Source organism: Phascolarctos cinereus, unplaced genomic scaffold (genome assembly GCF_003287225.1).
Source record: "Phascolarctos cinereus isolate Bilbo 61053 unplaced genomic scaffold, phaCin_HiC Scaffold_1;HRSCAF=81, whole genome shotgun sequence".
Lineage (NCBI taxonomy): Eukaryota > Metazoa > Chordata > Mammalia > Diprotodontia > Phascolarctidae > Phascolarctos > Phascolarctos cinereus.
In genome coordinates this window covers 167,916,367-167,940,632 of record NW_027555514.1, presented here as the reverse complement: position 1 = coordinate 167,940,632, position 24,266 = coordinate 167,916,367, and the positions used below count along the sequence as shown (strand labels likewise).

Below are 24,266 nucleotides of genomic sequence, written 5' to 3'. Positions count from 1 at the left end.
TGGCTGTCTGTGACTTTGCCTAGTCCTCCCTTCCAGCTAGAATGCAAGCATGTGCCTTGGCTTTCTTCCTGAAGAGGTAGACCAGACCTCAGATCATATTTATCCATGCCACCTATAAGTCAAGTCTACACATTTAAATAATCCACATAATATCTTATTTGTCACCAAATAAATTACACCTATATGATCTCAGTCAAGTTTTCTCTGGGCTTCAGTTTTCTCCTCTCTAATATGAATGGTTTAGCACAGGGGATGGGAAACCTGTGGCTTGGAGACCCTCTAGGTCCTCAAGTGCCCCCTTTTAACTGAATCCAAACTTCACAGAACAAATTCCCTTAATAAAAGGATTTGTTCTGTAAAACTAGGCTAAACTTTAGCCTAACTGTTCTCTAAAGCACTTTCCATCTCCAAATTCTATGATCTGCCTTATATCTGATCAATTCAACAATTTAGTGAATGCATATTAAGCAACTACTATGTACAAGGAGCTCTGCTAAGGTTTAGAGGCACACATACATACATATAAGAGAGACTGCTTACATTCTACAAAGAGAAATACAACACATACCCACACAAGCAAATGCAAATGAGCTTCAAGAAGTGGCAGCACGAGAGCCTTGTGTAGGAGGTTGCATTTGAGTCAGGCCTTGAAGGAAGCTTAGGTATTCCAAGAAGCAGAGAGGGGAGGAGCAAGGGACACTGGGGACAGCTTGACCTGTGCAAAAAGCATGGAGTCAGAAGGTGATATTACCAGAAAGTAGAATGAGTAAAAGGGAATAATGTGAAACATCTGTATTTCATGTCCAGACATTTAGAGGAATGAGCCAAGGTGTGGAGGGCTCTAAGTACCAGCCTGAGAAGGGTAATAACATTGGATTTTCTTTCAGTGAAGTTCATCAGTCAATAAATAATGATGACAGGAACAAATGAATATGTTAAAACTATGATTTGGAAGAAAACTTCCTAATTTAATTTTTTATACCTCAAAGACCATAATTCTGTAATATTATTTATAGCTGAGTTTGTTTAGATTTCTATAGTATCAGTTCTCATTTCTGCTCTGGCTGGTTTGCCACCATTTTTTATCTAAACAGCTCATAATACGTTCAAAAGTGGCCTACATATATTGTGTTTCCTCATCCTAACACTGTATCCACTAGACTGGTTCAGAATAGGTGAACATTTTATGCCATCTAGTGGTTACTAACTTAAAAACAAGGGTATTTTAAATCTCAGTATTAGCATTGAGTTATACCACCATAAAAATGCCACAACTGAGGCTTTGAATTAGAAAAAATAAAACTTTAACTTGTCTCCAATTACCAATTGCACCCTGAGTGTGCTTCCAAGCCAAACCAGGTTATTTCATTCTTGTACCCCATTCCCTAGTTTCACAATAGTTTCCCAACGTACTAGCCACCAATGTTACATAAGGCTTCCAGGAGGCTTAGTTCTTCTGGAATAGACTGTTGTCTTAAACATGAATCTCCAAATATTCCTATATAGCATGACAAAAGAGAGGTGTTCAGAGGGAGTCAACTTTAGAACTCAAAAAATCTGCTGAATGAATGAATCACATACCTTGTGATAAAAGGTAGGGGTGCATGACTCTACACACATAGAAATAATAATGAATAGGTGACTAAGGAAGGCAGTCTTATCCCCCTCCTGGAAAAAGAACTGTTCTTTTTCATAGGATCATCCATCTAGGGCTATAAATAACCTTAAGCATTATTTATTCCAACTCCCTCATTTTAGATGTGAAGGGCAAATCTATAAGATATTTCCCACATTCTTTAGGACTGAGACCATGATTAGTTGGGAGAGGATTTCTTCCACCATATTTGTACTGCATTTAAACCCATAACACAAAGCTAAATGAGCACATGTAGGGCCATGGTACTTATAAACCCCAATAGTTATATCTGGACCATAATGAGGCTAAAAGCAAGATAAGACCTTTCAGGTATCCTTCAGCCTGTCCTTGAGGGAATCCCTATGTGGCACCATGGATAGTGTGAGGCTTGGAGTCAGGAAGACCTGAGTTCAAATCCAGCCTCAGACTACTACACTCACTAGTTTTGTGACTCTGAGCAAATCATTTAACTGACCTCAGTCTCAGTTCCCTCATCTGTAAGATTGAGATAACAGCACTTACTTCCCACGGCTGTTGTTAGGATGAAGTGAGATAATATTTGTAAAGGACTTGTCAAACCTGAAAGCACTATACAAATAAATGCTAATGGGGAAGAAGAAAAATCTCAGACAAAGATCCCAGGTGAAGTTGGAAGCAGAAATTGATGAGAACTTCTACAACCTCACACCCAATGAAGACATACCTGGTAGTAGCCATAAAGAGTCAAAGCCAGGCATAGCCTGACATGTATAGGTAGGTTCCACTAGACTAAAATTCTACCAAGAATGTCATCACAGCAGAGACATAGGAAGGGTTGAAGGTACAGGAAATTCTCAAGGTACAGAGGAAAAAAAGAGAGTTGCTTAAAGAATATGAATGACAAGGAATTCATGGTCTAGCTTAAATCTCAAAAGGCATATACAGAAGATGGAAATAAGGTTAGGTAACAAAGGATGAACGGAAAGATGTGTCTTGGTCCTGTAAAAGAAGTATCAGAAGTGCTAAAATTCTCAATGTGCTTAGTCTGGTAAGGAATACCTAGTATTCTTTGGCCTCATTTTCCTAGAGTCAGGTCAGTTTTATCTTCTCTCCAGGGTTCTAAGGGATTGAGGTATCTTTTCTATTGCTATCAGCTTAAGCCAAACCCTAATTACAAGTGTGATCTTCTTACTATTAGCTGCTAATGACTAGTGTTCCTGTTCCATTTAACCAATTAACATCAATTAGCTTTTACAAAAGGATATTTATTTCAAGTATATAGCAATAACAGAAGTATAGACATATCACCCCAAATACCTTAGAGGCACGTTTTCCTCTATATTACTTCAGTCTCCGGAGACAATTGATTCAGGCTAGCATAGTCTCTACATAGCATTGGTCCCACCCAGTTCATGGTTGAAGGATGGGTGCTCCCAACTATTGCTAGACAGGGCCCTAAAGGTTACTCTTTATTCCTTGGATTATCAATGCAGCAATAGCTACAAAACCCAGCACATACTGGACTCCTGGACTCCTGGATGGCTTCTTCTCCTAACCTTTCGAAACTCACAAAGTTGCAGTTTTTAATCCCTTTACTTAAAATGAAAGAACAAAATCCAAGGCCAGAAAAGAATCAAAGCCTGTATGCACATGATAACATGTTAACCTTGAACAGGGGAAAGGTCTGAGGTTTCTTCCCTTATAGCACTATCTCTCACTGGATGCCATCAACAAAGGAATCCAACTAAGAGAAGAGAACCAACCCAGAGAGAAGCCAAGGCCAACTAATGCATTTCAAAGGGACCCCCAATTCTAGTTCCCAGCTGCAGCCAAAGAAATAGGCTGCTATTCAGCACATGATTAGCGGACCAGAACCAGTTTCAGAAGGTCTACAAATGCTCCAAAACTTTTTCCAAGGCACTTTTATTACATGTCATTACTACTCTCTCAGAATCAGGCTCCCCATCCTTCTCTACGTGGGGAATTTCATCAGCTGAGCAGCTGAGCTCAGCTTGCACTCTGTGCAAGCTCATAAGGACTGGCCCTATTGAACAATACCCCATCAAAAAAAAACTAAAGGCAATTAAAAAGGGTGTTTTAGCTATGCTCAAGAGAAGAAGAAAGTCAAAGAAGGAATTAGACCACTATTTCAGTAGATGGGATGATGGCAACTAATGACAGACCTGCTTAACTCATACGTTGCTTCTGTTTTCTCTGCAAAGTGGCAGAATGATTTTTGGACTGGAAAAACTGAAGCAAAATATGGCTAATAATGAGTTGATATCCAGTGTAAGCAGATAGCACCTATATACTCTTGATGAGTTCAAGTTACCAGGTTCAGATGACCTGTATATATCTCCAGGTACAAAAATGTGATCACTGTTATTAATATTTGAAAGATCACAGAAAACAGGAGTAGAGAAGGGTAAATGTCCACGTTTTTTAAAAAGTGGGGGTGGGGGGAAGAATGTTGCTTACAAGCTATAGGATGGTAAGCTCTACTGATTCCCAATAGAATCCTAAAGCCTATTATTAAAAGGATGATTACCAAACATCGAAGTCTCAAAGAACTAGCATCTCTTCATCTGAGAAGAGCTCAACCAGTCTAACCTCATTTCCCGTTTTTTGACTGAGTTACTAGATTATAGATCAAGGGGTTGTTGCAGATATAATGTATCTAGATTTTAGGAGAGTGTTTTACAAAATGTCTCATATCATAGCATTAATGAAGTACAAGGGAAAGAAGTGCTGAGCTTGGAATCCAAGGATCTGAGTTCAACTCATAATTCTTCTACTTCCTACTTGTGTGAATTTAACCTCTCTGGGGCACAGCTAGGTGGTGCAGTGGATAGTCTTGGAATCAGAAAGATTTACCTTCATGAGTTCAAATCTGACCTCAAACACTTACTAGCTGTGACTTGACTGGGCAAGTCACTCTACCCTGTTTGCCTCCATTCCACCTCTGAAAAATGAGCTGGAGAAGGAAATGGCAAACCACTCTAGTACCTTTGACAAAAAAAAAACTCAAATGGGGGGGTCACAAAGAGTCAAACATGACTGAGACAATTCAACAATAAAACAAAATGAAGAGGGGCAGCTAGATGGTACAGTGCATAGAGTCCCAGCCCTGGAGTCAGGAAGATCTGAGTTCAACTCCAGACACTTACTAGCTATGTGACCCTGGGCAATTCACTTAGCTCTGTTTGCCTCAGTTTCCTCATCTGTAAAATGAGCTGGAGAAGGAAATGGCAAACCACCCAGCATCTCTGCCAAGAAAACCCTAATTGGGGTTTTCTAAATGGGCTTAATCCTGTTTGCCTCAGTTTCCTCATCCATAAAGTGGGGATATTAATGGTACCTACCTCCCCAAACTGTTGTGAGGATCAAATGAGATAATAATTGTAAAGTACTTAGTACAGTGTCTGGAACATAGTAGGTGCTATATAAAGTTATTATTATTATTATTATTATTATTATTATTATTAGCAGCAGCAGCAGCAGCAACAACAACACAGTATCAAGGCTTAGTACAGTGACCGGCACACAGCAGGTGCTTAAAGAATGTTTATTGAACTCTGAGTATGATATTTGGGAACCTGGCTTTCTGGAGACAAAAGTGGGTTTTGTGAAGCAGGGAGACTCTGGGAGAGAAAAGATCAACCCACCATGTTGCCCTAACAAATGGAGGAGCAGCAGCAAGAGAATTAAAGCCACAGCATGGCAGAGCAAGAGACCAGGACCCAGCCACCGCTGCTTCTCATAAATACCCTAAACTATTCAGCTAGTGTAGAGAACAGCATATTCATCAGAAGGGAAATCTCTCCAGCTGCCCCAAAGTGTTTATTGCTTTCTAGGAGGCACCTTGAATGCAAAGGGACATGAAAGTCTGAAAGACTGCGTAGGACCCTTTGGAGAGCTAGTGAAGTCCCCGAATGCAAATCCAAACCTTCCGGGGGCACTAAAACAGAAGAACTTTAGAACTCAAGTGAAGAAATGGGCCATACCAGCGAGGGAGAAAAATTGTGCCATTTGTTTATGAGCTCCTATGAGATCTTTGTGACTTCTGTAGTTTCTAAGGGGTGAAATAAAGGCTGTCCTGTTCCAAAATATATTTTTACCTTGAGATCTCATCTAAGAGTTGGGAACATGTAAGCTGCATTTGTGGAAACTTAGAAACAAATTATTACTTGTTATATTTGGGGACTTTCCCTGAGTAAATTTTTGGGTGGGGGCATAAAGCAAAAAGAATATTCAGGAGGCCAACTCTGAGTATCAGACCAGGTTCACGTGAGCCCAGTCTTGGGGACTTTGGACCAAAGGTTACATACAAAATTTGCTAAAGTAAAACTTTTGAGTGTATCTCATCGCTGTACCAGACTGGCAAATTGGTCAAAGCAGCTCGCCTGACAGAGATAGAGATAAAGATAGAGATAGAGATAGAGATAGAGATAGAGATAGAGATAGAGATAGAGATAGAGATAGAGATAGAGATAGAGATAGAGATAGAGATAGAGATAGAGAGATGCAAGCATATAGATATACATATATAGTTTTGTGATGTTTTTATGAGACACAATTTCATTCATGAGACTCAATTTTATTTTGTGACATAATTCTCAAATTTTATTATGAGACAATTCTCATGAAGGTTAGATGCTTTTTCCCAAGTGAAGGTAATATAATTAGAAAGGATTTATTCAAAGATACCATCTCAAGAAGTTACGGAGTTTTCAGAATATGGTTGGCTTTTACATCTAGGTAGATTGATAGTTTATACTTGTAATGTTTTTAGCCTAAAGCCATCTCCTTTCCCAACCTTCTTGTGGAAAGAATCTACTATTCCTGAAAAGTCAATTAATATGTGAAGGAGACAGAGGTGATGGAGAAGGATGAAGAGATGCAGGAAAGTTAGGGAGGAGAGAAGGGAAAACCATTGCTTGCTCTCCAACCGTTGGCACAGACTGATTTCATATCAAGCTGCAGATACTTACTAGCTGTTTGACCCTGAGTCAGCAGTGTGCTGGTAAATATTTAACCATTGGCTCTCTAGAGAGAGAAAAAATGTACCCACAACTTTTTAAGTTTACTTTGCACTAGTAACATTTTCTCCATCACTTTTTAAGTCTGGACAATCAATAAAACAATAAATTGAGCCCTAATTTAAAGCCTTTGTTGATTTAGGAGGTGTAAATGCTCACACTGAAAATTCTCCTGAGGAAATATGAGCTCGTTCCAACACACCCCTGCCACAAGGAAGTCATTTAGCCTCTCTTTGCCTTAGTTTTCTGATCTGTAAAGTGAACATAATAACGGTGAGGACCAAATGACATAACACAGGTAGAGCACTTTACAAACCTTCAAGGACAAAGGATTGCTAGCTCTTGCCTATCGTTACAGCAAGCATCTTCAGATAGTCCCCCTCCCCAGAAATGCTTGCATTTTTTTTTTTAGCTGGGGCTCCTGTCAAAAGCCACTGCCCTGCAGGAAACCAGGTTGAGCTATTTGATGACAAGTTGATTGGGAAGACCTGTCTACAATATCGCCATTCCTATTAATAAATATTTCCATCAGCCTAGTCCTGAGAAAGACATCAAGGTGGAGCATAATAAAAAGACCCAGGAATAAAGTCAAGTGCCTATGTTTCAACCACTGAAAAAGAAAGTTCAACATTATTCACTTCCACATTTTTTTAAACTTTCTTTGTATTCGTACAACTTTGAAAGTCTTCAAAGTCCTTTTCAGCCTCTGGACTTAAATGATATTGACCTGTATCTATGCCTCAGAAATACAGGCAGAAACAGCACAGATTGCTTAGCAATTCAGTTCAATTAATCTTTATTAGGTCCTCACAAAGTGAAAAACCCTGAAGACTGGCATGAGGATTATCAATAAGTAAAGCAATAAGGATTGTGCTGGGAAATCAAATGATCCTTAGATCATTTTAGAACAGAATGACTGAGACACAGTCACCTCACCACACCAGTCAGTCAGTCAATAAGCATTTATTATAGGGCCTTCTATGTGCTAGTCACTGGGCTAAGCATGGGAATATAGATAGATAGATAGATAGATAGATAGATAGATAGATAGATAGATAGATAGACAGACAGAGATATACACATAAATGTCATATATACATACACATATGTATATATCACTATGCTTATTGGAGGTAATGTGTTTATATTTATATTTATGTGTTTTTATATATTTGGCTTTTTATATATGTATAATTTCCTTTAGATAAAAAAAATATTTTTATATACATATAAAGGAAACTATATGTATATGCATATCTCTGCTTGTCTGAGGTAAGGAGTGGTATTTTCACATATATATTTTATATGTATGTGTGTATATATACATGTGTATATATGTATATATAATTTTTATATATTTATGTGTGTATACACATAGAAACACATATATGTGTACATACACACACACACATACACACACACTAAAGGGAAGCACTACTCCTTACCTCAAACAAGCAGAGAATGGATTAGATCTAGTACAAGATGGGGAAGGAGGAAGCAAGGCAGCTAGGTGGCGCCATAGTGCACAGAGTGCCAGGCCCGGAGGTAGGAAGACCCATCTTCCTGAGTTCAAATTTTGCCTCAGATACTTACTAGGGCAAGTCACTTAACCCTGTTTGCCTCAGTTTCTTCCTCTATAAAATGAGCTGGAGAAGGAAATGGCAAACCACTCCAGTATCGTTGCCAAGAAAACTCCAAATGCGGTCACGAAGAGTTGGACGTGACTGAAAAATAACAACAACAATAACATGTGCCAGGTGCTGTGCTAAGTGTTTCACAACTATTATCTCATTTGATCCTCACACAACAACTCTGGGAAAAAGGCTCTATTATTATCCCTATTTTAGTAGTTGAGGAAACTGAGGCAGGCAGAGGTTAAGTGACTTGCCCAGGGTCACATAGCTAGTAAGGGTCTGAAGACAAATTTTTAATCAGGTTCAAATGGACTTTCTGACACCAGACCCAGTGCTCTATTCACTGCATGTGAGGAAGGTATAGCTAGTTATCTTCTTGACAAAGATCCAAGGGGGCCTAATGTTCTGTGAACTCAATAAAAGTCAATACTGGGAGATGGCAACCCAAACAATTCATGCAAACTTTTAAAAATGTCTTAATAACTTTGGGTTCAGCCACCGCATTTTCCTCTGATGAACTGCCAAGATCATAAAGAATGCCATCAAGAAGAACCCGTCAAAAGTGAATGTGGATGTATCCAATAAGTTGGAGAACTAGATGCTTTCTCCAATCCTTACAACCTCTTGAATTTGTCCAGAATAGGAATTACGCACAAAAGATAAGCAATTTCAGCTACCTTCATGGTCTGAGACACCAAGGACTCTAATGAGATGAAGTCAGTGTAGCAGGCCTGCCCAAAGAAACTGAATGCATTCCATAAATTGAGCAAAGCCGGTTATGAAACGGTATAGATCTGGCCTTTGAGGCCATCCTTGATTCCATTTCCTATTTTGAATGTTGTCTTCTCTAAGTCAGCCTGGAAGCCAGAATGATAGGTTGAAATCCCATTTCAGATACAGCCTAGCCACATAATCCTGGGCAAGTCACTTATATCTCAGTACTTAAGCCAACACTCTAAGACTGCAAATTGCAGAAAAGGTGCCAGTGTACATCAGGTGAAGGAGTTTCCTCACCTGGAAGTTATCTATACTAATGAAATCACAGTCCCTGCCACTATCCTTCTAAAACTATGGATTTTTTTATTTTGTAAATTTTTTTAAATTTTTTTTAATTTTTAAACTTTATTTTATTTTGTAAAATTTTTTATTACAAGAAAAAAACAAACAAAAGGTATGGCCATAGTTACATTGTAAGCTGAATCCTAGCTTTGCCAAACATCTCAGGCGTGTTTGAATAATTTTCTTAGTGTTTCTCAGATTTGCTCTTAAAGTAAGGGATACATAACCATCACAGCAAAGAAATAATAAATTATGATGGAGTTTTTCTTTGTGAATTGCCCACTCCCCTATTTGCTCATGCAAAGAAAGTGAATAGTTAACCAAATTTCTTTACTGTGTTAGTAGGGAGTCAACAGCACAGGATACTTGCAATTTGCCAAAGAGAACACATGCAGAAGGATGGCCCAGTACAAAATCCTCTGACCTGAATACACAACTGATAGGGAGCAACTGGACCTTTTGAACAGAGAGAGGTCAGATCAGATGTATTTTCCAAGGCCCCAGGAATGCAAGATGGCATGCTAACCAAATGAGTAAAGAAAAGCTACCCAAAGCAGTCTTCTGTTTCATTTGTTCAGTGTTTGTTCTGAAGAGAGGGGACAGGAAGCCTTCCTTATTTTATACTCTGACAATGGCTTCATCATCTAAAATAATCTACTGATAATATTCAAAAGCATGCTTGAGGGAAAATGTTCCTTCAGGGCCTTCAGAGAACAAAACTAACAGTTTTCTGCACTTTGTGTCAAACAAAGGATACTTGGGCTGTACCAAGGATAGGATTATGGAGAAAATGGTTAAGAGGTACCTACCTACCTAATTACAATGAATCAACAAGCATTGATTAAGCACTTACTCACTTAACCCTGTTTTCCTCACTTCCTCATGTGTAAAATGAGCTGGAGAAGGAAATGGCAAACCCTTCTGGTATCTTTGCCAAGAAAACCCTAAATGGGGTCACAGGGAGTCAGACACTACTGACATGACTGAACAACAGCATGCATGTAGGGTGGTGTAGTGGATAGAAAACTGGACTCCAAGTGAGGAAGACCCAGGTTCAAGTCTTGCCTCTGACCCACATGGGTTATGTGACTGTGAACAATTTGCATTGCAGAGAAGTTGCCAACCTGCACTGGTAGAGGAAGTTCCCCCACCTAGGAATTCCCTATACCAAAGAAATCACGGGTCCAGTCTGTAGCCCTATTACTATGTGCTGGTACTGTGCTAAGCTCTGGGGTATGCAAAGTAAAGCAAAAAGAGTCCTTGTGCTCAAAGAGTTTACATTCTAGTGGAGGAGAAAATATGTATGTAAATAGGTGCATACTTTCTTGTCATATAGCTTGATATTCTGTTCAATTAAAAGTATTTTATCTTGAAAGAAATTCTTGATGACTCCCCAAAGCTTTTGTTTAGTGGGCTATACCTATCAATTATTGCATTGGAAGTTAAAATATCTTTGGATGATTGCAAAAAAAAAATAGGTTCATAGAAGATACATACAAAGCTAGTAAATATCTGAGGCAGTATTTGAACTCAGGACTTGGGGACTCTAAGTCCAAAGCCTTATTCACTTTTCCAATAAAGTGCCATTTCTTCTAGAGGAGCAATTTTCTTATCCCCCTAGTTGCTAGGGCCTTCCCCTCTAAGATTACTTTCCATCTACTTTGTATGTATCATCTATGTATCTATTTACATACATATTTTCTCCCCCATTAGAATGTAAACTCTTTGAGAACAGAGACTATTCCTCAGGAAGGAGAAAGAAGGAAGGAAGGAAGGAAGGAAAGAAGGAAGGAAGGAAGGAAGGAAGGAAGGAAGGAAGGAAGGAGAAGGAAGGAAGGAAGGAAGGAAGGAAGGAACGAAGGAAGGAAGGAACGGAGGAACGAAGGAAGAGAAAGAAAGAAGGAAAGAAAGAAGAGAAAAATAAATGTTTCATTCTACACTCAGAGTGCATCAGTTTTCTCTCTGGAGGTGGATGGCGTTTTTCATCATGAGTTCTTTGGAGTTGTGGATCATTGTATTGATCAGAGTAGCTAAGTCTTTCGTGGTTGATCATCATTACAATGTTGCTATTACTGTGTACAATGTTCTCCTGGTCCTACTCATTTCACTTTACTTCAGTTTATATATGTCTTCACAGGTTTTTCGGAAACCATCCCCTTAGTCGTTTCTTAAGCACAATAGTATTCCATCACATTCACATAACACAACTTGTTCAGCCATTCCCTAATTGATAGACATCCCCCCAATTTCCAATTCTTTGCCACCACAAAAAGAAGTGCTATAAATATTTTTTCATACAGGCCTTTTTCTTTTATTTCTTTGGAATACAGATCTTGTAGCGTTATTGTTAGGTGAAAGGATATAGTTATATATCACAAAGTGTATATATGTGTGTGTGTAAAACTGTATATATAATTATGCATATAAAACTACATATAGTTATATATGTGTGTATAGATATATATAGTTATATATGTACATATGTACATGTGTATGTATTGTGTATACATATATGTATACATACATATATATTATATATGTATACATGCATATATATTATATATGTATATATACATATATATTATATATATGTATACATGCATATATATATTATATATATAAAATGAGAGAGAGACAGAGAGATCCATCACAAAGGATGGATAGCTATATATTGCAGTTTGATAGCCCTTTGGGCATAGTTCTCAATTGTTCTCCAGAATAGTTGGACCACTTCACAAGTTTTTAATTTGCATTTCTCTCATTAAGTAGTGATCTGGAGCATTTTTCCCAGGTGGTAGATAACTCTTAAAAATATGTTCTGCCATCAGAAGAACAATTTATACAGTGATAACAATATTATAAAAAATAAACAACTTTCAAAGACGTAAAAAATCTGATCAATGCAAATACCAACAGTGATTCCAGAGGCCTGATAATAAACAGGCTATGCAACTCCTGGCAAAGAGGTGCATCAGTGCATCAGAGTCATCAGTGCAGATTGAGACTTTTTTCTAGTGGACAATGTGGAAATGTGTTTTGCTTGACTACAAATTTTTGTTACAAGGGCTTTATTTTTCTCTTTATCATTTGGCCAGGGGAGATGATAGGAAAGTAGATTTTGGTTAATTTTTTTAAATTAAATTTTAAATTTTGAAAATAAAATTAAAAACAAAATAAATTAATTTTAAAAATTAAATTTTCATTTTCTTTAAAGAACAGATTCTGTGTGGGATTAAAATTAATAAAATAAGCCAAGTAACAGTTAAAGAGCAGGATGATCACCCCTCGTGAGGGTGTTGTCACTAATCTCTGTTACATCTGAAATGCATTATACTGTCTTTCAGAATCTATATTTTAAGTTATTCTAACTTATGTTGCCTGTAAGTTTCTTCTGGATTTTATAGAAATATTTGTGATTTAGGGTTATTTTATGACCTGCTATTTTGCTAAAACTATTGATTATCTCAAGTAATTGTTTTGTTAATTCTCTTGTATTTTCTACATAAATTGTATCATCTGGAAAAAAAATAGATTCTCATGTAATTGAAGACAGTCTTGCCTGGGGGATAGAATGGGGGTGGGGGACTTGATTATCTCTCAAAGTCTATGGTTATTTTATTTAATCAGTCATTGAAGTATTCATTAATGCCAGGCACTGTTCTAGGTGCTGGGGACACTAGGAAGTCACTGGAGTTGGCTAAGAAGAGAAGTCACATGGTCACACCTGTGCTAAAGGAAAATTACTTTCACAGCACTAGAGGATAGACTGGAATGGTGAAAGCTGGAAGAAAGGAGGCCCATTAGGAGAGATGTAATGAGGAACTGAACCAAAGGGGTAGCTGTGTTAATGGAGGAAGGGGATCTCATGCAACAGATGTTGTGAAGGTAGAAAAGGCAAGATTTAGCAACTGATTGGACATGTGAAGTGAGGGAGGGAGGATGACAAGTCCAGGATAATGCTGAATAATCTAGGAGACTAAAAGGATTGTGGACCTTCAGCAGAAATAGGGACATTTAGAAGAGGAGAAGCTTAAGTGGAAAGAAAATTAGTTCTGTTTTGGACAATTGGGTTTGAGACGCCTCTGGGAAATCCAGTTTGAAATGTCTGATAGGCAATTAAACTTTCACCCAGGCTCCTACAGCCAGTACCACAGCTGAGGTGAGACTTCAATTCATATCTACCTAGAGGGAAGGCTTGCTCTTTGCTAAGCCATGCTGCTGAATTGATACTGAAGGGTTGGGGTGAGGTGGTTGAAGGTAGGGGGAGAGAGCAGAGCGTCTGCTCCTTTGCCCAGTAATCTATTTCAAACTTGACTTGTTTTCAAATCCTCCATTTTAAGGACAATGGCCAAGTTAGCCTTGTCTTCATTCCTCTCCAGGCTGCACTCCAGACTCTGGATTTTCTGTGCCATGCCCCAGAAACTTCTTCACCCTGGAAGTTTCTCTCTGGACAACACTCATTGAAAGTATTCTCCGCCTCTGAAGTCTCTCCCTCCAATTGGCTGTTTCCTCTCAGAATCTCCATTTTAAGGAGGACCCCCTTGCCAGCCATTTCTTTATTTCTCTCTCCAGGCTGCTCTCCTGACTTTTATTCTGGACTTTTTCTACCATATCCCTACACCAGGTACCTTCCCCTGTCTCTCCAAACTGCATTTCAGCTTTCTCTTATGTGTTGCTTTCCCTTCTTAGACTATAAGCATCCTGAAGACAGGCTCTTTCTGCTTGGGTAGCTCAGTCCCTGTAGCATTAGTAAGTGCTTAATAAATGCTTGTTTTCTTGACTCTGTTTAGTGTCGATGCATTTTATTCCCAGAAACTTTTCACTTTGCTCTCCTCCTTTTCCCCGGGTAACTCTGCACCAGGCTTTTAGAACAGATGGACAGGGGTTCCAAAGGCTTCCTGTCTAAAATCAACAAAGATTTGCAAAGAGCACCCATTCAAGGCTGACCTGTTATCACAGGACTCAGGGCAGAATTTTGCTGTTTGAACAACCCCTGGATGTCTCCTCACCCCCACAGGTCAGGTTTCAGCTCTAGAGCAAATATTTGTTCCACTTCTGAACAAAGTTTGGATTTTTCCCCTTTCTTCTTTTTAATTTTTTTTTTAACAGAACCATACCTCCCTGCCTCTCCTTTGAACTTGGCATAGTACGTAGGAGTGCAGTCCTTTCCACACTGGCTGCTCTGGGCGAAGCAGACGAACAAAATGAAACGGCTCATGGGCTTCTTCCTCTTTTCATTACTTTCCCAAGCACGAAGCCTGGATCTCCCTACAAATGGACTCCCTGAAGTGAGTATTTCCACAGAGTGCTTTTCTGAACATCTGAGGCTCTGCTCTCCAAATTGCCTCCTGCTCTTACTATTCATTAACTGAATTCTGTGTGGAATGAAGCTTTCCCATAAAATTCAGTCCACATTCTCGGACTGTCTCATGTTATGATTACTATAGAGAATTTTATTTCTTTTAAAACATTAAAACGCTTTGCATGAGAGGTAAGCCGGGTGAAATGCATTGTTCTCATTCATACATTAAGCAATGAAAGAGAAATGTGGCAAGAAAATCCATTTTCAAAGCACCAGTGTTTTTCATCTCTAAAGAAGAGCTGTGGTCCAAAGTTCCAGGACCTATGCACCTTCGATGGCATATGGGGAGCCGGGGGAGTGGACTGGCAGAGGACAGAAGCTACTCTCAGTCAGCTAGGTTCTCTCCACCACTTTCTACACTGACAGGGTATATTAGCTGCAAAAAAAATTTAAATGCTAAAGAGAATACCCTGGCAGTTTTGCAACTAATTCACTACCTGCTTAGAAATGATCCATTTTCCAAGCACTTTTTACTTGGAAAATGTGTCAGAATTAAGGATTTTTAATTGATTTTTTTTTCAATTAAAAGCATTTTTCTTCTCTTCTTCTGACCTCCTCACCCTCCCACTACAGGAAAAAGAAAAGAAAAACAAAACCCTCATAACAGATATGCATAGTCAAGCAAAACAAATTCCCAAATTGGAGGGATATATCCAAAAACGTGTATCTCTTTCTGCATATGTAGACTTATCACCTCACTGTAAAGAGATGGATAGCATTCTTCATCACTGGTCCTCTGGAATCATTGTTGGTCATTGCATTGATTAGAATTCTTAAGTCTTTCAGAGTTGTTCATTTTTATAATGTTATTGTGATAGTAAACATATTAAAATTAATTAATATTATTTTGTTATATTATGTAATAATATTAATAATTATCCTGGTTCTGTTCACTTTATTCTGCACCAGTTCATTAACATTTTCCTAGGTGTCTCTGAAACTGACACATTTGTTGTATAACACATACCCTTTGACCTAGCAATACCTCTACCAGACCTATAACTCAAAGAGATCAAAGGAAAAAAAGAAAAGAACCTATAAGTACAAAAATATTTATAGCCTGGGTAAAGAAGTCAGGATTCTCAATTAATCCTCTTCCCATTCCTATTGTCGGGACACAATGTCATTTTAAACTTCTTAGAGACTCATTGTTCAGGTCAATAATATACATTTGATTTGGAGCCAGTTCATAGACAGGTATATACAGTTTAGACACAATTAAAAATATTTAATGTTCCTGAGATCCATCCCCTAAGTCTTTAGAAGATTTTGGCTACAGCTGATTTTCTGGCAAACTTGGCAATAAATCTTTTAGGCAGCCAACTAAGACAACTGCCATGCCTACCTATTCACCTCCCTTCTATGACGGAGTATCCTCAAACACATCATCCTAGAAGGTCTAAGTTCTTGTCCCAACCTTGCAAGCACTACAAATCAGCAACAAATATATTTTCAGAATTCTCCACTTATAACATCTAAGCAAGATACGTAAGTTGAGACCACTTGGCTATGTGATCATAGAAAAGCCAGACTTTCTAGGCCTTGGTTTCCTCATCTGTAAAATGAGGAGGTTGGATTAGAAGCTTTCCAAGGCTACTTTCAATTCTAACATTATATGAACTTTCTCTAGTATAGCTTTCAGTTATTCCTGGGATTATTCTTTGGGAGTAGCTAGGTGGCGCTGTGGATAGTGCACTGGCCCTGAAGTCAGGAGGGTGTGAGTTCAAATCTGGCGTCAGATCGAATACTTGACACTCACTAGATGTGCGACCCTGGGCAAGTCACTTAATCCCAATTGCCTGGGGTGGGGGAGATTATTCTTTGATATTTGACAAAGAATAAATCACTTAAAACCTTCTGATAATAATATCTATTATGTATTTTAAAGCACTTTAAAGTTTGCAAAGCACTTCACATACACCAGTGATGGCTGGGAAGATCCTTGTAATGTTATGATTGTGGAATTCCATTTTTTAAATGGATCTCAAGAAGTCAATTAGTCCAAATTCTGACTCTATGCAATCTCATAATTATAACACTAAAAATGAATTATCCTTTATTTTATTCTTGAGAGTCCAAAACCCTCCTCAGCAGTCTAGCCCAAAAGCTATTTTCCTCCTTAGACCCCTATCAGAAGTGTCTATCTGTTGTCAATGACTTAATCTTTGGAATATTTCCTAAATTCTCTTCTAGTTCATGGACTATGAAGATTTGATGGAGCTGGATCCTGAAAAATCTCCTTTTGCTCCTGAAAATAGAAGGTACCAGGTACTGTAAATGTGAGGTCAAAAAAGAAAACCAATGATAGAGATACTAATCACCTAGAGAAGTCGGATTCATATGTAGGCTCCTTAAGGGTATGTACTGTAGCACCCATCACCACTGTTGTTGTTGAGTTGTTCTCAGTCATGCCTGACTCTTCATGACCCCATTTGGGGTGTTCTTGACATAGACCCAGGAGTGGTTTGCTATTTCCTTCTCCAGCTTACTTTCCAGACGAGGAAACTGAGGCAAGCAGGGTTAAAGGACTTGCCCAGGGTCACACAGTGTCTGAGACCAGATTTGAGCTCAAAATGAGTCTTCCTGATACCAGGCCTGGCTCTATCCACTGCACCACCTAGCTGCCATCCTATAACCATACGTTACACATAATTGGTGTTTAATACATGTTTGTTGAATTGAATTATTGGATGGCTAATTCTGGCATCCACTCAATTTCCTGTTTGCCCTCTGCCATCACAAACTCTAGATTCTAGCAGTCTACTTCATATATATATGTGTGTGTGTGTGTGTGTGTGTGTATGTATATATGTATGTATGTATATATAGATATAGATATATATGAAAGAAGATCCAATTCTAAAACTATACAGTATGTTAAGGTCATAGAAACATCCATTTAAAACTGGAAGAGATCTTTGAAACTCATTGAATCCACTCCACACATTTTACAGATAAAAAAGAGAGGTTAAATAACTTATCCAGAGTCACACAGCTAGTAAGTATCTAAAACAGGCTTCAAGCCCAGGGTTTCTTGACTCCAATTCCAGAGATCAATCTACTATATCTCTTGGATTCTCAAAAAAAGGGCAGTACATGGGCTGGAAATTTAACCCTGTGCTTCCAGCTGGGCCATGAGGATGAGACCACTCTGCCACCCATGAACATAATCTGAAGTCCCACATAAAAGAAAATTACCTAGTCTTAGTCTAAGGAGTAACTTAAACTTCTAAGACATTTTATCTAGCTTCAGATCTTCAGGCTTAGCTCAGCCCATAGGACTTTTTTAGGTCAGGAGTTCCATGTCACAATATTGGGCTCTGTTGTGGTCCCAAAGAAGAATTGTGTCTCATCTGCTATGGGATGATGGGGTTCTGCATTGGGTTCATTCACTTGTTTTAGAATCCCAGGCTGACTCAGCCACTCAGGAAGTCTCCTGAATCCATGATAGGTTACGATATTAACACCCATTTTACTAACAGTCACTTAGCTTTCTCCCTCTATCTCCACTTTAGGAGGAAAGCAGATAAAAAGACTTATCCAATACAATTACATTTTTCCCAACCATCTCAAAAATAGAACATAATAGTCTCCTGAAGGTGCACAAAGACAAGCCCATCTGACATAGATATACAATTGTGTTACTTCTCAGCTCTGTCAAAATGCCTTTCATTGTTAAAAAGAAAGTTTATGCTGTTAATGTACCATTTGGGGGCATTTAAGCTTTTAAAGACTATTTTCATAGCTTAAAATAAAGAATTTCCTAACAGGATGAAGGGTCACCCTCTTTCATTGCTGCTGGTCATAGAAGCGCTACAGTAATAGACATCTCCTGTCATTCCCAAAGCTTTCCCATAATATCATTCTTTTACCATTCCTACTGTACCACCAGGGCTAGAAACAGGAATGACCTGGCTGGCAGCCAGTGGCAGAAAGAAGACATCCACAGGAGTGTATAGAAGGTGGGGCTGAGTAGGAAATGGAAGGGGCAAAGGAAATACTTGCCCCAGAGTGTTTCACCATAGCTAGGTATACCCAACCCATGCTTTATGCATGCCCATGAAGCCACCCCAATGGGAGTGGTAGTTCTGGAGCAAATGACCACATCATAGAAGGTTTTCTCAAGTCAGTCAGTCAGTCAGCCAACAAACCCTTATTAAGTACATATAATGTGTCAGGCAGGCACATAGGAAGTACGGATAGAAATAAAGGCAAAAGTGTTGCCCCTGCCCTCAAGGAGCTCCTACTCTAATAGGGGAGGCAATGTGTAAATAGTTATTTACATGTAAGATCTATACAGTGTCAATGGAAGGTAATCACAGCAGGAAGGGGCTAGCAGGAGGACAGATCAAGAAAGGACTCAGTGAAATTTGAGGTGAGTCCTGAAGGAAGTCAAGGAAGCTAAAAGACAGAGGTGGAGGGGGAGAGCATTTCAGGTACAAAATCGGGAGACAAAGTGTCTTATGTGAAGAAGAGCAAGTTAGGTCAGTACATATGGATCACAGAGTATGTGGAAGGAAGCACAGTATTAGAAGACTCGAAAGATAGTAAGGGGCCAGGTTGTGAAGGGCTTTCTTTAAGTGCCAAACAGAGGAATTTATGTTTGATGGATCGGGTAATAGGGAGACTCTATAGGAAATTGAGTGGGGGGAGGGGAAGGGAGTACGGGTGATACAGTCAGTCCAGCTTTAGGAAACTCGCTTTGGCAACTGGGTGGTAGATGGACTGGAGTAGGAAGATCAACCAGAAGGCTATTGTGATTACACCCTGAACTACGGTTGTGGATGTGTAAGTAGAGATAAATGGATATGTACAAGAGATGACGCCAAAGTAGATACAAGATTTGTTTGAGCCCCAGGCATCAGGCTCCCCTGGATGCTGGAAGATATGTGACAATATGGTTGTCTCAAAAATGATAGATTGAGTAGCAGATAACTAAAACTGGATGGAGGACTAAGAATTTCACAGATCATGTGCACTATCTGGGGATGTGGTAGAACAAATTAAATTCCTCACTTGACTTCTGGGATCCCACATGCTAAACATGCCAGTTAGTCAACCATTACACCTGATCCACTGACCCATTTCCACAGTTGAGTGATCTGAGACACTGTCTGGGTCTAGCATCAAATGATCATAGACTTAGAGCTGGAAAAGAGATCATCTGGTATGAGTCCATTTTACAGGCAAGGAAACTGAAACCCAAAGAGTTTAAGTGATTTGCCCAAGGTCACATGGAATTAAAGCGTCAGAAGTGGCATTTGAAACCTCGTCCTACAGAGCAACCACTCAAATCAGAAAGGGGTGGAGAAAGATATCAGTAAAGTCCATGGTCAGGCTAGCTCTTTGGCATCAATTTGTTCTACTGTATTTATATTCTTCAACCATTAGTTTTGGAAAGAGCAGCTAGGTGGCTCAGTGGATAGAGCACTGGCCCTGAAGTCTGGACGACCTGAGTTCAAATCTGACCTCAGACCAAACACTTGACACTTACTAGCTGTGTGACCCCAGGCAAGTTGTTTAACCCCAACTGCCAAAAATAAACCATTAGTTTTGGAGTCATGGGCAAATAATCACAAAGAGGCTAAGAGATACATCCAGTGTCTATACAAGTCAATATATATTGCTTGGCTGACAATGAATGAGTTTCTTCCATTTATTGTACCAGAAAATTTTATCAGAGTAATCAGTTTTTGCCCTCAGAGACCTAGTTAATTAACATACTATTGGAATGTAACTTCTTTTCTAACTTCTTTTCCCAGAGAAGCACATTCAGCGATCATGAATCTGGTGAAGTAATGGTAAGTTCACCTTACTTCCATAGAAGTGCATTAGGAATCAGGGGCAGAATGATTTTTCTGGAAATCATTATCTAAAAATCAATTTTGCTGTTTTCTTTGTCTTGGTTACTGAGAGGGTATTTACCTGACTTGAAATGTTTCCTTGCATAACCCGGGAGAGACATTATAAGATGTAATGCTGAAGTATATGGTATATTTGCAAGTGTGAGAAATGCTGACAATATATTTAATATCCTCAAGTCTTGCCAATGATCCTGGAAATTCTATGGACACATTTGTGCTTGCTTTCAGACTTAACTGCTGGGTTTTGATTTAAATAAAAACAGCACTAGCTACCTGAGAGGATAAGAGTTCACTTTTTATAGTAAGTAGCCCGAAAATTATAAGAAGGCATCAAAAAAATTACTTCAATTGTGCTTAGAGCTCTGATCTAGAAGGGTACATAGAGGAGCCATTTATAGAATGTGAAATAAAAATTAAAATCATGAGGGGTTTTTTTTCAGAAATTATAATCTTGGAGCCACTGCTGGTAGTAATCAAATGACTGGTCAAACTTAGTTCTCTCATACAACAAGATTACCAATGATGAAAGGAAGACTATGTTCAGGGAAATCCATTACCATAGAATCTATGACCAACAAGCACTTATTAAGCACCTACTATGTGCAATAAGCTACAAATATGAAAATAAGACAGTCCTTGCCCTCAAGGAGCTTATGGTCTACCACACCATGTGCAAGAATTCTGTGGTGAGAACTGACCAGTCATTCCTACACAGTAATACTTTTATTTCTCTCTAATTGAGTCTCTATTTTGTCCCACTCCCACACCAGAGCTGATGTTCACAACCTCCTCAAATTGGTTTCTCCCTCACTTGAGATCTGACATACATGATCTCTTCTAACTTCGACACTATATAATTCTTCTCTCTTCTTCCTCAACCCCTCAGTAAAAGGGCTTGCCTTCTTCATTGAGAAATCAAGGCAATCTGTCATGAGCTCTCGTATGTCCTCTACTCTGTGTATGGCTTCATTTGTCCTTTCCTCCTTGGCTCCAGTCTCAGGGGATAAGGTTGCCCTTCTCTTGCCAAGGCCAACCACTCAACTTGTGCCCTTGATCCTATCCTTTTTCAACTGCTTTGGGAACTTTCTTCTTCAATAATTCCCTCTGTCTCTCTCACCAGTAATTTCCCTTATCTACTACCTTCTTCTCCACTTCCTACAAACTTGCCCTGTTCTTCCCTAACTTAAAAAAAAAACTTCCTTTAACTCAAAGATCTCTTCAAGTTATCCTCCTCTATTTCTCTTCCTTATCACAGGTAAACTTCTCATAAGGGTTCTTAACCTTGGGTCCATGAACTTGTTTCTTTTTTTAATATTTTGATAGTTGTATTTTAATATAATCCTATGCATTATATTTTATGCATATAAAAAGTATTCTGAAGAGAAGTCTGTAGACTTCATCAGATTATCAAAGGAGTCCCTCTCTCTCTCTCTCTCTCTCTCTCTCTCTCTCACACACACACACACACACACACACACACACACACACACACACACACACACATCCAAGCTCTAGAAAGAATAGTTTATACTTGCTGCTTTCATTTCTTCATCTGAACTGAACTCCTGCAACCTGACTTCTGATACTCCAACACTCTGCCAAAACTATCCTCACTAGATGTTTTACTGTTCACTGAATCTGATGACATTTTCTTGCCTTATCTTCCTTGACATCTCTACAGCTTTTTGTACAGTTGACCTTCTACTTCTCCAGAACTGTCTCCCTTTGTTTTGTCTCCTGTGACATTGATCTCTCTTAATTCTCATCTTACACATCCAACCATTCCTTCCTAATCTGCTTTGCTGGTTCATTGTTCATCTTCCTAAGCATGGGTACCCCACAATGCTCTATCCTAGACTCACTTCTCTTTTCTTTTTACATTCTCACTTCCTCATCTGCTCCCATAGGTTCAATTATTACCTCCACACAGCTGACTCCCAAATTTATATAACCAATCCTCATCTCTCCTGAATTCCAGTCCAGCATTTCCAACTTCTTGACCACCATCTCCATTTAAATGAACCACCAGCATCTTAAAATCACCAGTCCTTCTGCCTAGCCTTCTCTCACATTATTCTCTTCACTCTATTCTCCTCACACCCAACAAAACTATGATATTGTTCCCTGAATTTGACAAGCATCTCCCACCTCCATGTGTGTGCATGCAATCCTTTATGTGTATGATGCACTCCTATCTTGCTAAATATGCCCTCTCCTTCCTCAAATATGTCCGGTCTTTCGTTCTATCCCTTGTCTCTTTCAATTCTTACCTTATATTATACTTATCTATGTATGTACTGTGTTCTAGTAGAATGTGAGCTCTTTGATCGCAGGGACTGTGGCATTATCATCATTGCATCACCAGTACCTAGCACAGTACCTAGAACGTAATAGTTGATTAATAAATTTTGGTCAGATTGAATTAGGTGCCAAGATAAAAATATAGGCAGGGAAATTGGATTCTAGAGGTTCCACCCAGCCCTTTTGACTCACCTTTGAGATATGTACCTGGGCCAATTCCCTCCCACATTCCTACCACCCTGCATTCTTCCCCTAGTTGCCCCCCTTCTCTTAAAGATAATCTCCTACACTTTCTTACTTCTGACCTTAATCTCCAAGTTTATTTCTATATTTGTCATCTAATAATAAAGCTAGAAGGGATCCCAAGAAATTTTAAACTAAAAGCAGCCCTCTAACTACTATATGTAGAAAAGTAATATTTTTTTAAAGCACAAGTAACATTTTTATAGTACCTTACAATTTATGAAGTGTTTACCTATGGCTTATGAAGATAAAGTATTAAATAACTACAGTAACACTAGGTACTTTTCCTATATGAATGGCTATTTCATTTCTTAGTCACCTCAGATATTTATAATCTTTTTTCTCAAACACAGGAAAATGTTGATGACCAAATAACTCTTTACAGTTATAAAGTCCAATCTACGGTTACATCCCGAGTGGCCAATACTGTTGTCCAAAGCAAAGTGGTGAATAATTCTCCATATCCACAGAATGTAGAGTTAGATGTTCAGATACCCAGAGGAGCCTTCGTTACCAACTTCTCCATGTGCGTAAGCCTTAACTGTGACCAGGACATCCCATTTCCTCTGTTCTGCGACTCCACATTGAATAAGACAGGAGGATGGTTTGCTTTCCATATATTTTAGTTAAATTTAGTTCTATCATATAACAAGGTGACCAATGATGAGAAAAAGAGAATGTGTAAAAAATATCAATTACCATAGAAACATAGTATTTTATAACTGGAAGGGACCTTGGTGATCACATAATTCAATCCCTTCATTTGACAGAGGATGAAACTGAGTCTAAGAGAGATTAAAGTAGCTTGCCAGGGTCAAACAATGAACTAATAGCAAAGCTTGGATTTGAATCAATTTCTCTTGTCTCATATGGCCTTCCTTTCCCCACTTCATTACACTGGCTCTTGCCATAAATTCCCATGTCAATAAAATGTGGCTTCATATAAGATGCATTCCTCTCAAACAGGTTCCCAAATCATTTCATAGCCCAAAAATGACCCATGAAACCCTTTAAATTATTTTAGCACTCCCTTAACTACAGTTTTTTTCAAAATGGAAGAAAATTTTTAAAGTTAAGTCTATAATAGAAACCACATGGCAGATTAAGCCAATAGTTATTTAGACAAAGAAAGAAGTAATGAGTGTTGTT

General features: G+C 38.7%; 1 protein-coding gene across 1 annotated transcript in view; it reads left to right on the top strand.

Annotated features, from left to right (window-relative positions):
• Positions 1-14,456: 14,456 nt before the first annotated feature.
• ITIH2 (inter-alpha-trypsin inhibitor heavy chain 2) overlaps positions 14,457-24,266 on the top strand; it is a 49,839-nt gene continuing 40,029 nt past the window's right edge. Inside the window, exons 1-4 of the mRNA XM_020965108.1 lie at positions 14,457-14,635; positions 16,903-16,977; positions 20,472-20,510; positions 23,471-23,643. Coding sequence (XP_020820767.1) covers positions 14,552-14,635; positions 16,903-16,977; positions 20,472-20,510; positions 23,471-23,643 — 371 coding nt within the window. The 5' untranslated portion in view covers positions 14,457-14,551. The remainder of the gene's footprint in view (positions 14,636-16,902; positions 16,978-20,471; positions 20,511-23,470; positions 23,644-24,266) is intronic.